The following is a 16,320-nucleotide window of genomic DNA, read 5'->3' on the forward strand; positions in this document are numbered from 1 at the left end:
TTAATTTTTCTATCAATACGGAAACTTATGGGGGGATATAAGCTCAATATTCAATATAAAACTTTAATGACAACAAATGAAAAAGAATTTACAGATCAACTTTAATTTTACAATCCACATGGAAATTTGTAGGCTCCGTTTGAGTTGTTTGTAATCATTACCTATGTGATTGTATAAACTACTTAATTGTTTTAACCTTATTAAGTAATGATATATTTACATGTAATTTTTTGTTACATATTATAGCAAAGTGTTTTGGATGCAAAATAAAGTGAAATTTTATAATCAAATATAGAATGATTTGAAGTGAATGTTAAAGTCACATGGGTAATAATTACATATATTTCTTTTTTAAATATGAAAATTTCACTTCTCTTCCCTTTAATTCTCTTTACAATCAAACATAGCCGCAAGGAAAATGAAATTAAAATTTAATGAAAAGTTATAATGGTTGAAAATTTTAATTGTAACCATGGTTTGATTCTGCCACATGGAAGAATGATGTAAAAAAATTTAGTGTTTGACTCGTAAAAAATTACCGAAAGCTTCCACACATTCGAATATCAGCTTCAAGCTCAATCATTTATCACAATTTCATGTTTTCACATATTTATCCATACACCCCATTGCATTCTTTTTGAAAAAGATTTTTTCCCAATCGGTTGGATAACCATCTTTTGAAAGAGTTCACTAATGTGTATTTGTTGGACCCATCTAATACACCAACACGTCTAGTATACATCAGATGGCTGGCAGCATTTGAGTACACACCCCCAGCCATCTGATGCTCGCTCACTGAATGCACTGGCACGGTGAAGAAGATATGATTTTTATATTTTCAACATCCATTTAGCATAGAAAACAATTAAGTCTATGCCATTTCTCTTTTAAAACCTATAGATACCCACATAGACATGACCAATTTATTTAACTCTCATGATGGTCCGACCTGTTTGACCTTTGGGTCAATCACCCAAAATTCCACCCAAAACCAAACTGATAACTGGTCCAGTTTAATAAATGTGCTCACATGACCCCCATCTAGTTTACAAGGTTGCACCAACAAGGTCACCTACCCATTTAGTTGCCCACAAGGCCACATATGTGCCTTGCCTCCTCACCAAAAGAATATAAACCACTATCTTCTTCAGAAGAAACTGTCTTCACCAACAAATAAGGTAACCACAAACCCAAACTCACAAACTCTCTCTAATGCTGCTCCATGCATTTTTTCATATAACCAGTCTCCAAATATAGTTTTTCCTACTTACTATAATTTCCCCCTCAAGATTGGCCCCAAGAGCCCCAACAAGAGTCTAATACAGGACTAGTACATTTACCGAATGGGTAAAAGATTTGCACACTGCCAGCTGATATTCGAAACTGTATGCGGGCACCCCTTTTAAGACTCATATTATTGTAGCAATTAGCAACATCCTAGTAGAATGACTTATATACCCCTCCCTCGAAGGCCTGAAATTACACGAGCAGCAGAGGTAACCCTCCCCCCAAAGAACAAGGTTATATGAGTTAGTGTTAAGTTTGTCTCAAATTCTTGACCCGTTTTGAAGATTGACCCAATCCGACATATTTTGCTGACGACCAAAATGGGAATTTTTTTGAGATCTGTGATGGAAGCAAAGGGGTTGGCCGATAGGCCCAAGCCCGGAGCCCATCACTGATCTCGTATGGGGGTGTAGGGGCTACGCCCCTGTGGTATGGTTTGACCGGATCGACCGCGACCCAATTGGTCGACCCACGATTTTGGAGTATATATAATGTACTATTGCTTGTTGAGAAAGTCATTGTATTCCAGGGTTTTCACGCAACTAGGGTTTCAGGGCGAGTTTTTCCTCGTGGCTGCTAGGGTGTAATTTCTCTTCTGCATAGTGAATCATCTTCTTCTTCATCCAAGGACGTAGCACAGCACCCTGGTGTGTGAACCTCGTTAAATCTCTGTGTCGTACGAATCTATTGTCTCTTTATTATTCGTGTTTCTTGGTGTTTGATCTTACAATTAGCCATATCCAATCTGCAAAGAAGAAATTCCTATATGTTTATACTCACTGCTTGAAGTCCAAAAACAAGAAAAGGAACACAAAAAGACAGATAGATGATGCCTTTAGTACACATGGTCATGGGTTCCATCTTCCAACCCAGAAATGGCAAAAAAAAAAAAGGAAAGAAGAAAAAGAGAGAGATTGAGAGGGAGTCTCTCTCTATCTCTATCTCTACATCTAACTTGGGAAATTTTCAAATTCCCAATTCCAACACCTTTAAACAGCTAGTTGTTTTTTTCGGTGGGTGGAATCATCTTCAGTGAAGCAACAATGGAGTTTCAAAGATCTTCCTAAATTTAGAGGAGGTTCCAGGAAGATCATCTCTCTTTGGAGGTAAGAACAGTACGTCTGGAAAGTGATTGGTGTCACATTCAAGTGGAAGCTCAAACCAAACAGGAAGTCCACCTCAAGGAAGTTCATCTCTGTAATGCCGATCCCTCCAACTTTTGCATAGTAAGCATTGTTGTAATACCTGAAATTTCCAATAAATAAATAAACAAATACCAATATATCCATTAATTTCATTTTTTGAGACTTTTATATGAATCTGTTAACAGGTTATGTTGGATCTTGGATGCTTTATGAGAGAGAGAGAGAGAGAGAGAGAGAGGGGGGGGGAATATTAATTTTAATTTTAATTTTTTTTTAAAGGAAGTTACATGAATGTCCTTCATCATGGACAGCATTACCACGTCTTAGGTGGTTGTGTGAGAATGATGAAAGGCATTCACATGGCTAAGGGTTGTCTTCCTCTTCTTTGGCGGTGGTTATGTGATTAGAAAGAAATTAATCAAAACCTGGCTTTATCAGGGAAGAACAGAGCAATTCAAAAAATTAGGGTGATCAAATTCTTAATTCTTCTTCTGAAAGCTCAAATTCACGGGAACCCATAACACATTTGAATTCAGAGACACAAACTCTTCTAAAAAAAATCCATCAAAGAAGAATTCTTTCCCACTGTCGCTAAAACAGAGCAGAAGAAATCAAGCCCAGATGTAGAAAACAAAAGAAAGAAACAGAGAAAAGATCATCAAAATTCAATCCAGCAATTGCAGAAAAACCCCTTTAAAAAAAATGAAAACCCATGAGAAGGATCCAAGAATTTCAATTTAAATGATTGAAAAGAAAAAAGTAAATTCTTGAGCAACTTACATGTCATCCATGAATTTAGCAGCGACCATAACGCTGGTGATGAGCAATCGATGAACATTATATGAATTGATCGGCAACAAGGGTTGCCTCTGTCCGAATCGATCCAGGTAAACATAAGCGACGACGAAGCAAGAAGGGCTGCAATTGGCGTACTTGAAGATCCTCTCCAGGTAGCTCTGTATTGAGATGGTCGGCCGGGTGAGACCATGGAAAACCGAGATCTTCTGAGGCTCAAACCGTCGGTTCACGTCGTTCGATTCAGCTACTCTCTGAAGGAGAGAGGAGAGGAAGGTGATCACCCTGGGCATCTCATGAGAGTTCTCGAGCTCAGCCATTTCCGTTTTCTTGAGTTGCAGAGTTTCAGATGCTTCCAAGTGCTTATGTTTCTTTCTTTTCTGGTTTCTGTGGGCTCTTTCTCTCTCTCTCTTTCTCTGAGCTGTCTTGAGAGAGAAACTTGTCTAACGAGAAATCAGAAATGGGCCTCTCATATATAACAACCGGTATTTGCGGGAAGGTGGTCGTTGGTGGTTCCTTGATTTACCAAAATGTCCTCAAATATTAATCTATGACAGATCTATCCCCTCCCATGGTATTGAATACTTAACCAGAGCTTACCTTGTTTAAGAAGGAAATATAAGGGATCACTGTCACTTGTTAAGGAAGAAATTTGAAAACAAAAGCCTACTACTAGGGTTGTCCATGGATTGATTGAGAATACAGATTACCATTGTCATTTACCACTAATTCATGTATATGGTTCAGTTGGTGACATCAATGGAGATTTAGAAATGCTCAAAGATTTTTTTTTTTTTTTTTGAACTGGTGGCAATAATTAGTTGATGTTATAGTACACTTAATGCAATTGGATTGGAGTCATAAAGAATAGTATATGTTTTATCATTTTCAAAATTAACAGTGGATAAATAAAAATAGAGAGAGGGTCAGACATGTCGCCCGCTTGCTATAAATTAAAGACGTGCACCAATAGGAGTACAGAACATATAGGTGCAATGATTTCTATAAAGGGGAGAGAAACACCCCAGGTTTGGGCACCGTGTTCTCAGACTATTACCATAAAAATAAAAAACTGTTTTTTATTTATTATTATGAATATTTTTTATTTTATTTTATATACCTACAATAATAATTTCCTAACAAATAAACTTTTTTTTTTCATCCAAATATTGAAAAATGTATTATATATTTTTCAGCTCCAACATTGGTTTAGCCTCAGGTACATAAAAATAAAACTAGGATTGTGGTTCTCTCCTTTTACAAACCATAAAACCAAAAGATTTTATTCAAGTCAAATTGGATTATAAGACATTTCGGTAACTTCATTCAATAGTGGATGTAATTTATGCCTATTCCACATTGGATGACTCCAGACCACAATAAAATTTTCTCCTCAAACAGATACTAAAATAAAAATCACTTTCCAAAGTTAGAGTAATTGAAATTTCAAGCTCATATTTACACCCAAAAAAAAATTTTAAATTAAAATCCATAAAAAACCAAAAAATAAAGTTTACAAGCAACTCAAAACCCAATTAAGCCATACCAAACCATCATTAAGGGGAGAATATGATGGATCACCTTAATAACCTTCATCACTGCCATTCCATTCAAGACTGTTATTTGAATTAGTGCCCATTACTTTTCTTCTTCATGATGGAGTCTCCTGAAAGGTGGTTACGTTTGGGTAAAAATGGGTTACCCACTTTTCTTGGCCTTCTTATAACTTGTATAATTCAGCTAGGGGAGGCTTCCAGTGTACATCTCAAAAGATAAGGGGTGTTCTTGGAAAGAAGAAGTGGAGTTAGATAAAAGAGGAAAAGAAGAGAGTTCATGGTCCTTACTCCTTGCAGCAATGATGCTACCAAAATGCAGATATACCCTCCAGTCTCCACCTTGTCTGCCGCGTTCATTTTTCCATTAGATTAGTTGTCTTTAACAAATTGACCCTTTCATTCCATAATTTTTCTGTTGTATTATGGCTTATTAATTAAAGGGTAAAAGATTTGCACACCGTCAGTTGAAATTTGAAAACTTATAGATGCCTCTTTGAAGACTCAAATTAGTATAAAAAAAAATGTATTCGATGCACGAGGCTCTCCATGTGCAAGTATACCCCTATTTCAAATTCTCCTAGTACCCACCTCCAAGGCCTGAAATTGCACATGGCGATGAAGGGAACCTCATTTAATTATTTAAAGGAAAATCATGTGGCCCTTGCATCAACATGGGGTCAATGAGGTAAAGAGGTTTTTTATACACCCTTGTATGTCTGATCAGGGCCACGCGACTAGGTAAAGTTCTTTTCCCTTTAATTCAATTAATTAAAATGTAGTCAATATCTACCTTACGAAGTATCATCAATTAATATCATTAATATTAACAAAAATATGTTACGCTTTGCACGAGCACTCACATCGCCACTATTAAAATTTGGGTAAAGAAAGTGAGACATCAATGCCCAACCTAAGTGAGCTGAAGTTGCAATTTGTGGCCACCTTGAGAACTTCGTTGTTCACTTCTTAGCCACCACAAGACCACTCTCTCTCTCTCTCTCTCTCTCTCTCTCTCTCTCTCTCTCTCTCTCTCTCTCTCTCTCTCTCTCTCTCTCTCTCTCTCTCTGATGAGAAAGATTGTTGATGCATGATAAATAAAAAGATGGAGACACATGAATGATAATTAGTTGTGAACAAGAAATTAAGTTTGTCAATTAATGCATACTTCACACTTTTTATCCAATATATAAGATGCTTTATTGGTAATCTTTATTTTGGGTTAATTATTAGTATGGATCCTCCTATACAAAACAAAAATATTTCATAGTTTAGCTTGGATCTAACCTTAATGGTTCTGGAAGCCTTATTTTTTTTTTTTTTGTTAAGTTAATTATGAAGAGATTTGGAACTTATCTTTCAAATCCATCTCATAAATTTTGTGACATCATGAAGTGTGAGCTATGTGAAACTATCCTAGTTTTTCACACTTTCATGAAAAATATATCAATTATGTATGGAATTTTGACTTCCTTTTACATGTTTCTTGTTTCCATCAATGAACAGTATTTGGATATACCTAATTAGAATTTAGATAAGTTTTGTTAAGCCTTCCACTCTACACCATTGGCTTCAAACTCTCACCTTCTAATCATGCATCAGCTTGCAATTTTATCATCAACAAATGAATAAATATGTTACATACTTTTTTCTTATTGTATGGCCAATCTTTACCTGATAAAATTTCAAAAAGTGTATCGTAATGATTTTCTAGTTAAAAATGATAAGTTTGGACATTCTATGGGATAGAGATGGGCAAAGATAGGAAAATGATCACTTAAGAAAAGATAGAAAAGAGAATAGAATATTCCTTTAGTGTTGATCATATTGTTTATGCAGGTTGATATCATAAACTTGCGATTGAAAATTACCCCCAAACTTCTTTTCCTAGACCAGCCAGTACCTTTTAGACTAAAGCTTTAAAGTTTAAAGTATTATTATCTGATAGCATATTAGAAAGCTGATTTCAAGTAACGTACTGGATTTGTATTGGGATAAGTATGACTGTGCTTGGATGTGTATGGATGCCTTTAAGGTATACCTAAACTAGTGTTTTAGGCATTATAAGCTATAAATAAGCAATAATTAATATTTAAAAACTAAAATATGGCATATTTTAGAATCGTAAAAGAAACCCTAATTTTCATGTACATTTGAAGTTCGAAGGATAGAAACAATTCAATACATGCTACTATCCTTGTAATTTTATAAGATTTGTATTGGGATAAGTATGGATGTGCTTGGATGTGTATGGATGCCTTTAAGGTATACCTAAACTAGTGTTTTAGGCATTATAAGCTATAAATAAGCAATAATTAATATTTAAAAACTAAAACAGGGCATATTTTAGAATCGTAAAAGAAACCCTAATTTTCATGTACATTTGAAGTTTGAACGATAGAAACAATTCAATACATGCTACTATCCTTGTAATTTTATAAGACATTGATATGCCTTAAAAATCTAGTTTGAATAAACCATATAGATCATTATGCCCAATGAAATATTTTTTTTTAAATCTCAAAAATCTTGGAAGTTCTATAAAATATCAATAGTATATGTTACTGAGGAAAGTTTTTTCTATGATTCTATGTTCTTCAAATTTTGCAAAATAAAAAATAAAAAAAAATCTTATTTTTAGCTTTGAGGAAAATCCAAAGAAGTAAATACAAAAATTATAGTTTTTTCTTATATTTTTATAGATCTTGGTGGTGATACTGGGAAAAATGAGTAAGAAAAACCAAAGTATCCTCCAAAAGATATTTTTTTTTGACATACCCAATATGCGGCTTTGATATTCGATCACCACTTTGATGAAAATTAATGTACACTTTTTCTTGTTTAATCCCTCCTAAATCATTTTCAAGTGTTGATGAGATCCCCCTTAGATTTGAAACACACCCACCAGAAAAAAAAAAAAAAAGAGGTTAAGAATTTGGGTGAAGATATGAGCTATGTTTCTACTTCAAACTTAGCTAGGTTTTAGATATTGTCTCAAGTACTGTAGTAAACATATCAGACGTATCAACTAAATCTGTTCTATTGGATAATTGATACGATATGATTGATACATATGATGCTGAAATAATTTTTCATATATCAACCATATCTTTTCACCCAAAAAATAAATTAAATATCGGTATGGTCAAAACTCGATATGTATCATACTAATATTGTTGATTTAATCTAAAAACTTCAAACCTTGATTGGACTTGCAAATTTGTGTTCTTTGTTAAAGCCTCTTGCATGAGCAATATAGCAATCACACATGAATTTCTTTACCAATTGCAATTATCCCTAGTGGACCTTCTTTCCCGTTTCTAGATATCCTATGGACTAGCCTATATACTTGAAAAAGAGAGAAAGAAACACTCAAGTACTAAATTGAGTAATATATAATTATTAACAAGAAAATTGTAGCTTATTCATATATTTTTTCTTATTATGCAATTAATTTATTTACTTTTAATTAAGAATAATTTTATATTCAGTTTTAGTTTAATAAAATATTCATTAGCTTAATTATTTAAATTGACCTGGTGAGAACGCTTAACGATATGTATTCATGTATACATATGATTGATAGAAATGTTTTTATGGTATCAATCACTTGATTAAAAAATTAATAGTATAGAGAAATTTTCTTAAAGTTCATTGCTAAAAGGGGTAAGGAGCACCATCTATAAGATATCTAACCAATATTTATCCATAAATTTTGTTAATATAAGAGCTTAATTATATGATTGAAAATGTTAATTTTAAATTCTAATGAAGTCTATTCTACTATGGAGGCCACCATTATGGATAGACATAAACTTGATAATTAGCATAACCTAAACTTCTAAAGAAACAATTAGGTTGATTGCCATTAGTGTGCTCTTAGTATAATTAGTAAACTAAATAGACAGTCGAGGGATCAAATGTCAAACCAAATGTGGTGAGACTATGTGATAAAGTGTAGCAAACCATACTAGCAGGAATTCTAGAATGACCACTAGTTTTAAAATATTTCCTGGTCAATAAGCATAAATTGATTCTGACAATTAGATGTTGTTTCCGAAATTTTGGTATAAAATATAGAATATAAAATTAATGTAATTAGTAATTTTTTTTCCTAGGATCACTATTTAGTAGTGTGGTTATTGTACTGTGTGAGACCAATTAGGGTAGAAGCACATGCATCATTCGGAGCACGCTGATTTTTTCACCCCTTTGTTTAGGCATAGACGTGTGATTGGATAGCGTTTTTTAAAACCCTTTTTGGAGTTAAATACTTTCAAGTACTTAACTATATAATGATATAATTAATCAAATTATGGTTAACCATGATCCAACTAATTAGATATAAAAGTAGTTTAATCAACTTTTCACTTATGAAATAGTGGTTGAAAATTATTTAAGGAGATAACAATTATCAGATTGAATAATGACTTCCACACTTCTAGAAGCAGCTATTAGGCAGCTCTAGACCAAGTGGTGTTTTTCATGCCAAACAAAACCAGCTAATGCATTCTTTTTTTTTTTTTTCAAACTATTGGACCAACATATGACTTAGGACTAGTTTAATTCTTACAAGTCGTTATCATGCAGTAGATCAGAAGGGGTTCAAATTTTATATATTAGACCTTAAATTATCGTTTAATCATCACATACCAAGTTTTAGTTATTTTGAAGTTTACCACAGGGCAAACAAAGTTTTGAAAATCCAAGACTATGAGAGAATGCACATTGTACATAAAGTGTCTTACAAGAGCATGTTAAGACCTTTTTTGGGAACAACCGGATATCAATTGGACTTGACCTAACTTTGTCGGACTCCATGATAGCCATTAGCTGAAGAGATTCCTCTTTCACCCTAATTGTACAAAAGAAAAAACTCTGTACTAAAGAGATTAGGCATTTAGAGAGAGAGAGAGAGAGAGAGAGAGAGAGAGAGAGAGAGAGAAAGATGATACCAAGCTGTAAACGTGGTTGGAGTAAGAGTGAGATGGAAGAGTGTCATAAACATGAAGAGCTTTTCCGTTTCTGTACGGAAGAACTTCTCTCATCATGTGATGTCCATGTGAAGGTGAAGCCCCCACCTTCTTTTACAACCCACATAATATGCTTACCAGCTCATCCTTTAATTAATTAATGGGAGAGAGAGCCCTATTTGCACCAGCGTGGGTCCAATGAGACTTTTTAAAGCATTAATTTTCTTAGCGAAGGGAACACTATTTTTTATTTCCTTAATTTTGAGAAGTAAATATTTTCTTTCATTTCTTAAAAAAAATTTTAAAATAATGGATCAAGTATTCTTTAAATCACTTGATCATGGGTTTCAGATGCTATCGAAAAAACATTGAAAGGAACATACTAACCTTCTCATGTAGTAGAGGAGAATTTTTTCTTAAAATTATTTATTTATTATTCTATTCTTTTCTATACTCTTCATTGCTAGCTATGAGTAGTCTTTGCAAATAAAAAAAAAAAAAAAAAAAAGAAAAATCCCAAATGCCATTGACATGGACAAGAACCTTAGTTGCCAAATCCCATCCAATGGGATTTCATCACCTCACTTCATGGGGTCTATGTTACTTGTAGTCATGTAATGCATGTTAATGGGTATGAGATTTGGTGAATCAATGTTGAGTACATTTAAGCTTCTAACCCCACCACAACCCCACCCCCTCAAAAAAAATAAAAATAAAAAAATAAATTATAAGCTAAAGAAAGAAAAACGAAAAAAACATTATTTTAATATAGTTCTTCCCTGTATATTTCTTCATGGTCAATACAATGACTTGGAGGAAGAAAAGCATCAGATTAGTGGGTCCCACCCCATTATAAGTACTATGCTTAGTTCCATTGCTAAGTCCCATGCCTTTTGATCCATTTGCCGGCCCAATTGGCATTATGTATCAGATATTGGTTCACCCTTGAACCAGAAGCACCAGGGCTCCTGTTTGCTAGCTTTGTGTAGGATCATCTGAGCTGAAGATGCTGGAGTGCTGGACTAGTTATGTATTTAGAAAAAAGAAAAAGAAGGTCACCTGAACAACTAGACTAACCAATCCAACTCCTTATCCGGTCTGATTCCTTTTTTTTTTTTGCTAATGAGGTATGAAAGCAGTGAAGAGCACTAAACATCCCGTGTGAGTGCCAAGGTTGTCTGTGGAAGTTGAACTTAGAACGACCGAGTTATGGCTCATACCAATTCGTTCTCACCACCCTCTTGGGTTAATCGGTTGATCATATGGGTTGTACTAATCATGAGTTTCCTTTCATATGGGCTGTTTTTATTGCTAATGTGGCTGGCATGCATCAATTTTTGACACAAATCAAATGGGTAATACTAATGAGATTATGATTTTGGAAAATGTCTCCTAATAGTCCAATGAGTATCACTTCACTTGTATAATTTTGATAATATCTATTAATTTCTCTTTGGTAGGTGGGGGACATTTCATTAATAATATCTCATTAGCTTGGGAAACAGATCTAAGCAATCTGTTTTGCAAATATTCTTAGATCTGTTTCCTAACCAAATATGGATTTAGGGATTAAGATTTATCAAAGTTGCTTAAGGATGCTTGCCAACCATAATCCATCTGGACTGTTCAATCAGTGGGCCATCTCTTAATATAATGTGATATTCTGATGGATATCCTTTTATTTTTTATTTTTATTTTTTTCAATGTAAAGTTTACTTGGGTGGGAGGAATCAGTTTCTTATAAGAGATTACAGAATGAATGCTTAGGTACTGCAAGTAGAATCTGGATCTAATGTCATATGATAAGAGAAATAAATAGTGAAATATCCCAATAACAGGAACTGATAAATCCAGGGGGGAGGTTTAACTTTGGATACTTCCTCATGCGTTCTCATCAGTTCTCACGTAACATAGAAATTGCACTCCCCACAAAATACTTTCCCTAATAAAAAGATGGGGGTGTAGATCGAGCTCAATAATTTTTCAGAACCCAAAAAATACTTCTAGGGAAAAAGATTTGTAAAACGTCAGTCTAAAATGAAATTGCACATAGGCATCCTCATCCCCGCCCAAATTACTATAGCACCCCTTAAAATGTCCTAAATATCCCCCCTACGTACAAGTTTTCAGTATTCCCTCCTCCAATGCCTGAAACTACGCACATGCATAAGAGGGAATCCTCCCCCATACTTCTACGAGTTAAAATTCATTAAGACTCCAAAGACTGTCCCAACATCAACCTCACACGTAGCTTGGTAGGACCTAAAATAACTTGTTGAGGCCTACTTGGGCTGGTCCATTTTATCAGTACTTAAACACTACCAAAAGGGCAGTTTATGAAAGCTACCCATAGATATAGACCGGTTGATTAAGTAAGCCTAGCTATCACACTTCACACCCATCGCCATCTTCATCTTTCCTGCCTTTTCCTGGTGATGGATGTTGGCAGATGAACGGCTACGCCACACTTCTGTGCCAACTGTGCCAACCAATGGTTCAATATATGTAAACATCCTACTTGCTTCAAAGCTTTCTTTCTAGCCATGTAAGCTTCCTCTTGAGAGAGAACAGGTCCCACTTTGATGTGCCTGCCCACACTCCTATCACCACCCCCATTCCCACCCTAAAAGGACCTATGTCATCTTGAGCTATGGTTTTTTTTTTTTTCAATCCTTTCAATATATCATTATGGCTCCGCATGATAACAAAGGAAAGTGAAATTAATTAATACTTATAATAATAATCGAAGGTTGGCACACTCTTGGGTGTCAACTCATTTCATTCTCTTCCTCTTCTTTAGAAATGATCGTAGTACCCCTCCCATCCTAGCCCTTTCATTGATTGAACTGCTAGTTAGTTTCCTAGAAGCTAATGTCATGCCAAATCTTCTCCCATATATATATATATATAGTTTTGGGGTGGTGGGGGTGCGTGAGAGCACCACTGCTCTATGTTGGATCATACCTATTAATGAACTCTTAATAAAAGTCTAGAGCAGCTTCATCCAATAATGCATTGAGTAAGGAAGCTTGAAAGACAAATAGAAGAACCAAGTAGGATTTGGTAACAGCAATAGGGAGGTGCTATCGGCTATTGAGAGTTGGGATTTTGATGGGTTGGACACTGGAGTTACTCAAGAATACGGATATTTTTGGAAATCTAGATAAAATATTGAAAAAGAGAGATGTGCACGCATATTAGTTGTAGGTGAAATGAGCCAACTGAGTTTCGCATGATTGGTTTAGTTCACATGGATTTGAGTTGAATTTTGAGCTATTTTAAAGAATAATTAGAGAAATAATATTCTAAAAAATTTAGATATTTAAAAATGTCCAACTATTTTAATTAAGTAGGACGAAGCTCTAGATGGGATTCACACGCAGCTTTCTAGCAATCGAAAGGACCGGTCAAACTCTTTAGAGCCTAGTCTCGATCGATTTCGCACCGTATCGGTCGGCCAAAATTAAGATAGTATCGGATGGTATCGTATCGTATCGAAGATACGCTAAAGATACACACATAAATGGATAGGAAACATTTTTTTAAAACTTTTGCATAAAGAATTTGTTAAAAAAAACTATTGATAACATGTATTATTCATCGTGTTTTCTGACAAATTACCCATCTTGGCCATTATATGACCATAGCGCACTGTATCGGTACATACTGATACTCACCAATACGTACTGATCGATACATACCTCGTATCGGTCAGTTAAATTTAAGATACGTATCGGAGGGTATCGTATCGGTATCGGAGATACTTTAAACCATGATTCTCACACTTCCATCTGACCAAAATTCACAAACCTTAAGATTTCAGAAATTTTAAAGAATTCATGCCAAAAGGGGGGAATAAGCAAACCCTAAACATGGGGATACCTCAGTGCAGATGTGGGACGAAGGAACCTGCACCTCACTGGCTCGTCTGCTCAAGTTGAAGAAGAAATACCACAACGGCTTTAGCGATGGCATCCTTGGGATCGTTTTGGAAGGTCTACAGCAGACTCCTCGCCGTGAGATCTGACCTCGTCGGTGGTTTACAACTTCCTTTTGATTAAAGTTATTGATTGAAGGTTCCATTTGGTGTTTGGACTGATTAATTGTTTTGATTTTCTGGTAAGCTTTAAAAGTAACAATTTGTGAAGTGATGCATTTATGTTTTGATGTTTATTTTCATTATTTGGTAGTAGTAAAACATTCATCAAAATAGTGTTCACATTCCCAGTTGAGAATGTATTATTTGAATTCTATTTTTTGAGAATGGGAACAATCTCTTCCATTCATAATCTCTTTCTTCTTGTTTTTCTTATTCTTTAAACTCTTTATCGTACTTAATCTCCTTCTTCAACTGTTGTACCTTATTGTAGTCAAATCCATGCCTGATTTCCTCTAATGTCTTAGTCTCATTATTTGAAGGCCATCATCATAGTTCTTTTCTTATAATTCTTTTCTCATATTCTTAAAACATATATTAGGGTTGGAAGAACAAAAGTAAAAAATAAGGTATGGTGAAAACGTTGATCAATCAGTTGTTAACTTGTTATAAACAAAAATCATGCCAATATAACGTGATTTTATGTATCCATTCCTCATAACAAATGTATTTATTTCAAGTTTCAATGATTGTTCTACACCACACACACACATGTATTTGATGAAGGTAATGAAAAAAAAAATCTATTTTTTTTCACTGTTAAAAAAAAATAATAATAATATTAAGACATTCAGCAAGAGAAACTATGTACTCTTAATATGATTTTTTATTTGTGAGGCTAGTGCATGTTTCTCGCAGGTTGAGATATTGGCTTCCGTAGAGAACGTCTTTCCGCTTTCTCCTTTTATACTAGGTGACTTTTCTCTCTCTCTCTCTCTCTCTCTCTCTCCAGTGGCAGGAATAAACCCTAGTTGCTTTTGAGTTCTCCTCTCCCGAATCGAACCCTGAAAGAGTGGAAGAGGACCCATTTCCCGAAATCAAGCAGAAGTGCGAGCATTCTTCTTCTTCTCTAGAAGAACGCCTTCGCCATCGATCGTTCTTCCCCGAATCGGGAGGTTGCTTTGAGTTTTCTCCAGGCGTCGAATCTTCTCGAGGAGATCGAATGTCAGGTGCCTCCGCTGGAATCATGATGTGCTCTCTTCCGGAAACTTCAAGTGATGGTGGTGGTCGCAGCCCATCAGAGGAGTTTCAAACAGCGCAGGAAACCCTCTTTTTGAGCTCGCAAGAACTGACAGTGAATCTCTCTGGTAGAGTAGTTAATGATCATTACAAAGAGCTTAAAGCGAGTGTTGATGTCTCTACTGAATTCGTTAAAACCGTTGATTTGGGCAAAGATAGTGATCCTGGTTTTTCACAGGTAAATTCTCTATCAGACAAGAGTTTCTCTCCTAGGAAGGAATTTTTGGCATTCTCAGGCGAGTCTTCTTTTGTGAAGCAGAAAACCTTTAGGGGAATTTTGGATTTACAGTCGATGAGGGTAGATGATGCTGCAGAACAATCTGGTGACTCTACTTTGGGGAAAAATGTAGGGCTTTTGAAACCAAAATTTGGGGAGATTATTAGTCTGAAATGTGGAGAAGTCACTGGAGAAATTACAGTTGGAAACTCAAAGGAAGAATCACCTGCAAAAAATAGAAAGGAGTCTAAGGATTACCAGATTGGTGCAATGAATACAGCTCATGGGATTTTAACTTCACCATTGAAAGCAATGGATAAAGACCCAGAGATGGACATACCTAAAGAAACAGAAGTACGCAGTAATGAAGAGAGAGGTTCAAGTAAGAAGACCTCCAAGGGCCAGTCAATTCTTGAAACTTCATTGGAAGAGTTTCAAACAGCACAGGAAACCCTCCAGATTAACTCGCAGGAACAAACGATGAATTCTCCCGGTAGAGTAGTTGAAGATCATCACTGTGATGTTTCTACTGAGCACATTGAAACCATTGATTTAGGAAAAGATAGTGGTGATCCTGGATTTTGGGGAGCTTGTGTAGACAATGTTGCAAAAACAATTGACAACTCTGCTTTGGGAAAAACCATAGGGCTTTTTAAGCAAAAAATTGAGGAGTCTGTTAGTCTGCAATGTAGAGGACCCGCTGGAGAAATTGTTGTTGGCAACTTGAAGGAAGAATCATTGCAGAAAAGAGAAAGTGGTCTGGGGACTACCAATTTGGTGCAGTGAATGCAGCTCCTGGGTTTTCAACTTCACCATTGAAAGCAATGGACAAAGACCCAGAGATTGGCATAGCTAGAGACAAGGAAATATGTAGTAGTGCAGAGAGAGGTTCAAGTAAGAAAACCTCCAAGGGCCAGTCAACTTGTAAAAATCCATCCGAGGATGCAAAGGGATGGTGTGAACTGCCTGCAACAATTCAAGGCCTAATGCAGAGTGAAGCTAAGCATTTGGTTTCGGACGACTCTTCCTCTGAAAATCAGTCCTTGGAGTCTCTTATGGATGCCATTTTCGGGCTTTCTGGGGAAAGCAATGCAACTACTGATCTTAGAAATGATGACATTTTGAAAACAGCCAAACAAAGAGGTATAGAATTCCCTCGGCCTCGATGGTGGCC

The 16,320-nt window shown here is 35.5% G+C and overlaps 2 protein-coding genes across 2 annotated transcripts; one reads left to right on the forward strand and one right to left on the reverse strand.

Moving 5' to 3' along the window:
- Positions 1-2,033: 2,033 nt before the first annotated feature.
- On the reverse strand, positions 2,034-3,669 carry LOC122081687 (cyclin-U4-1-like). The gene is made up of 2 exons (XM_042648881.1): positions 3,213-3,669; positions 2,034-2,532 (listed from the first exon to the last, which is right to left on the reverse strand). The coding sequence occupies exons 1-2, from the start codon at positions 3,545-3,547 to the stop codon at positions 2,277-2,279; spliced, it is 591 nt and encodes a 196-aa protein (XP_042504815.1). The 5' UTR covers positions 3,548-3,669; the 3' UTR covers positions 2,034-2,276.
- Positions 3,670-14,688: 11,019 nt separating this feature from the next.
- Positions 14,689-16,320, forward strand: LOC122082528. The gene is made up of 2 exons (XM_042650148.1): positions 14,689-15,107; positions 15,189-16,320. The coding sequence occupies exons 1-2, from the start codon at positions 14,853-14,855 to the stop codon at positions 15,930-15,932; spliced, it is 999 nt and encodes a 332-aa protein (XP_042506082.1). The 5' UTR covers positions 14,689-14,852; the 3' UTR covers positions 15,933-16,320.

Source organism: Macadamia integrifolia, chromosome 6 (genome assembly GCF_013358625.1).
Source record: "Macadamia integrifolia cultivar HAES 741 chromosome 6, SCU_Mint_v3, whole genome shotgun sequence".
In the NCBI taxonomy this organism is placed as follows: domain Eukaryota; kingdom Viridiplantae; phylum Streptophyta; class Magnoliopsida; order Proteales; family Proteaceae; genus Macadamia; species Macadamia integrifolia.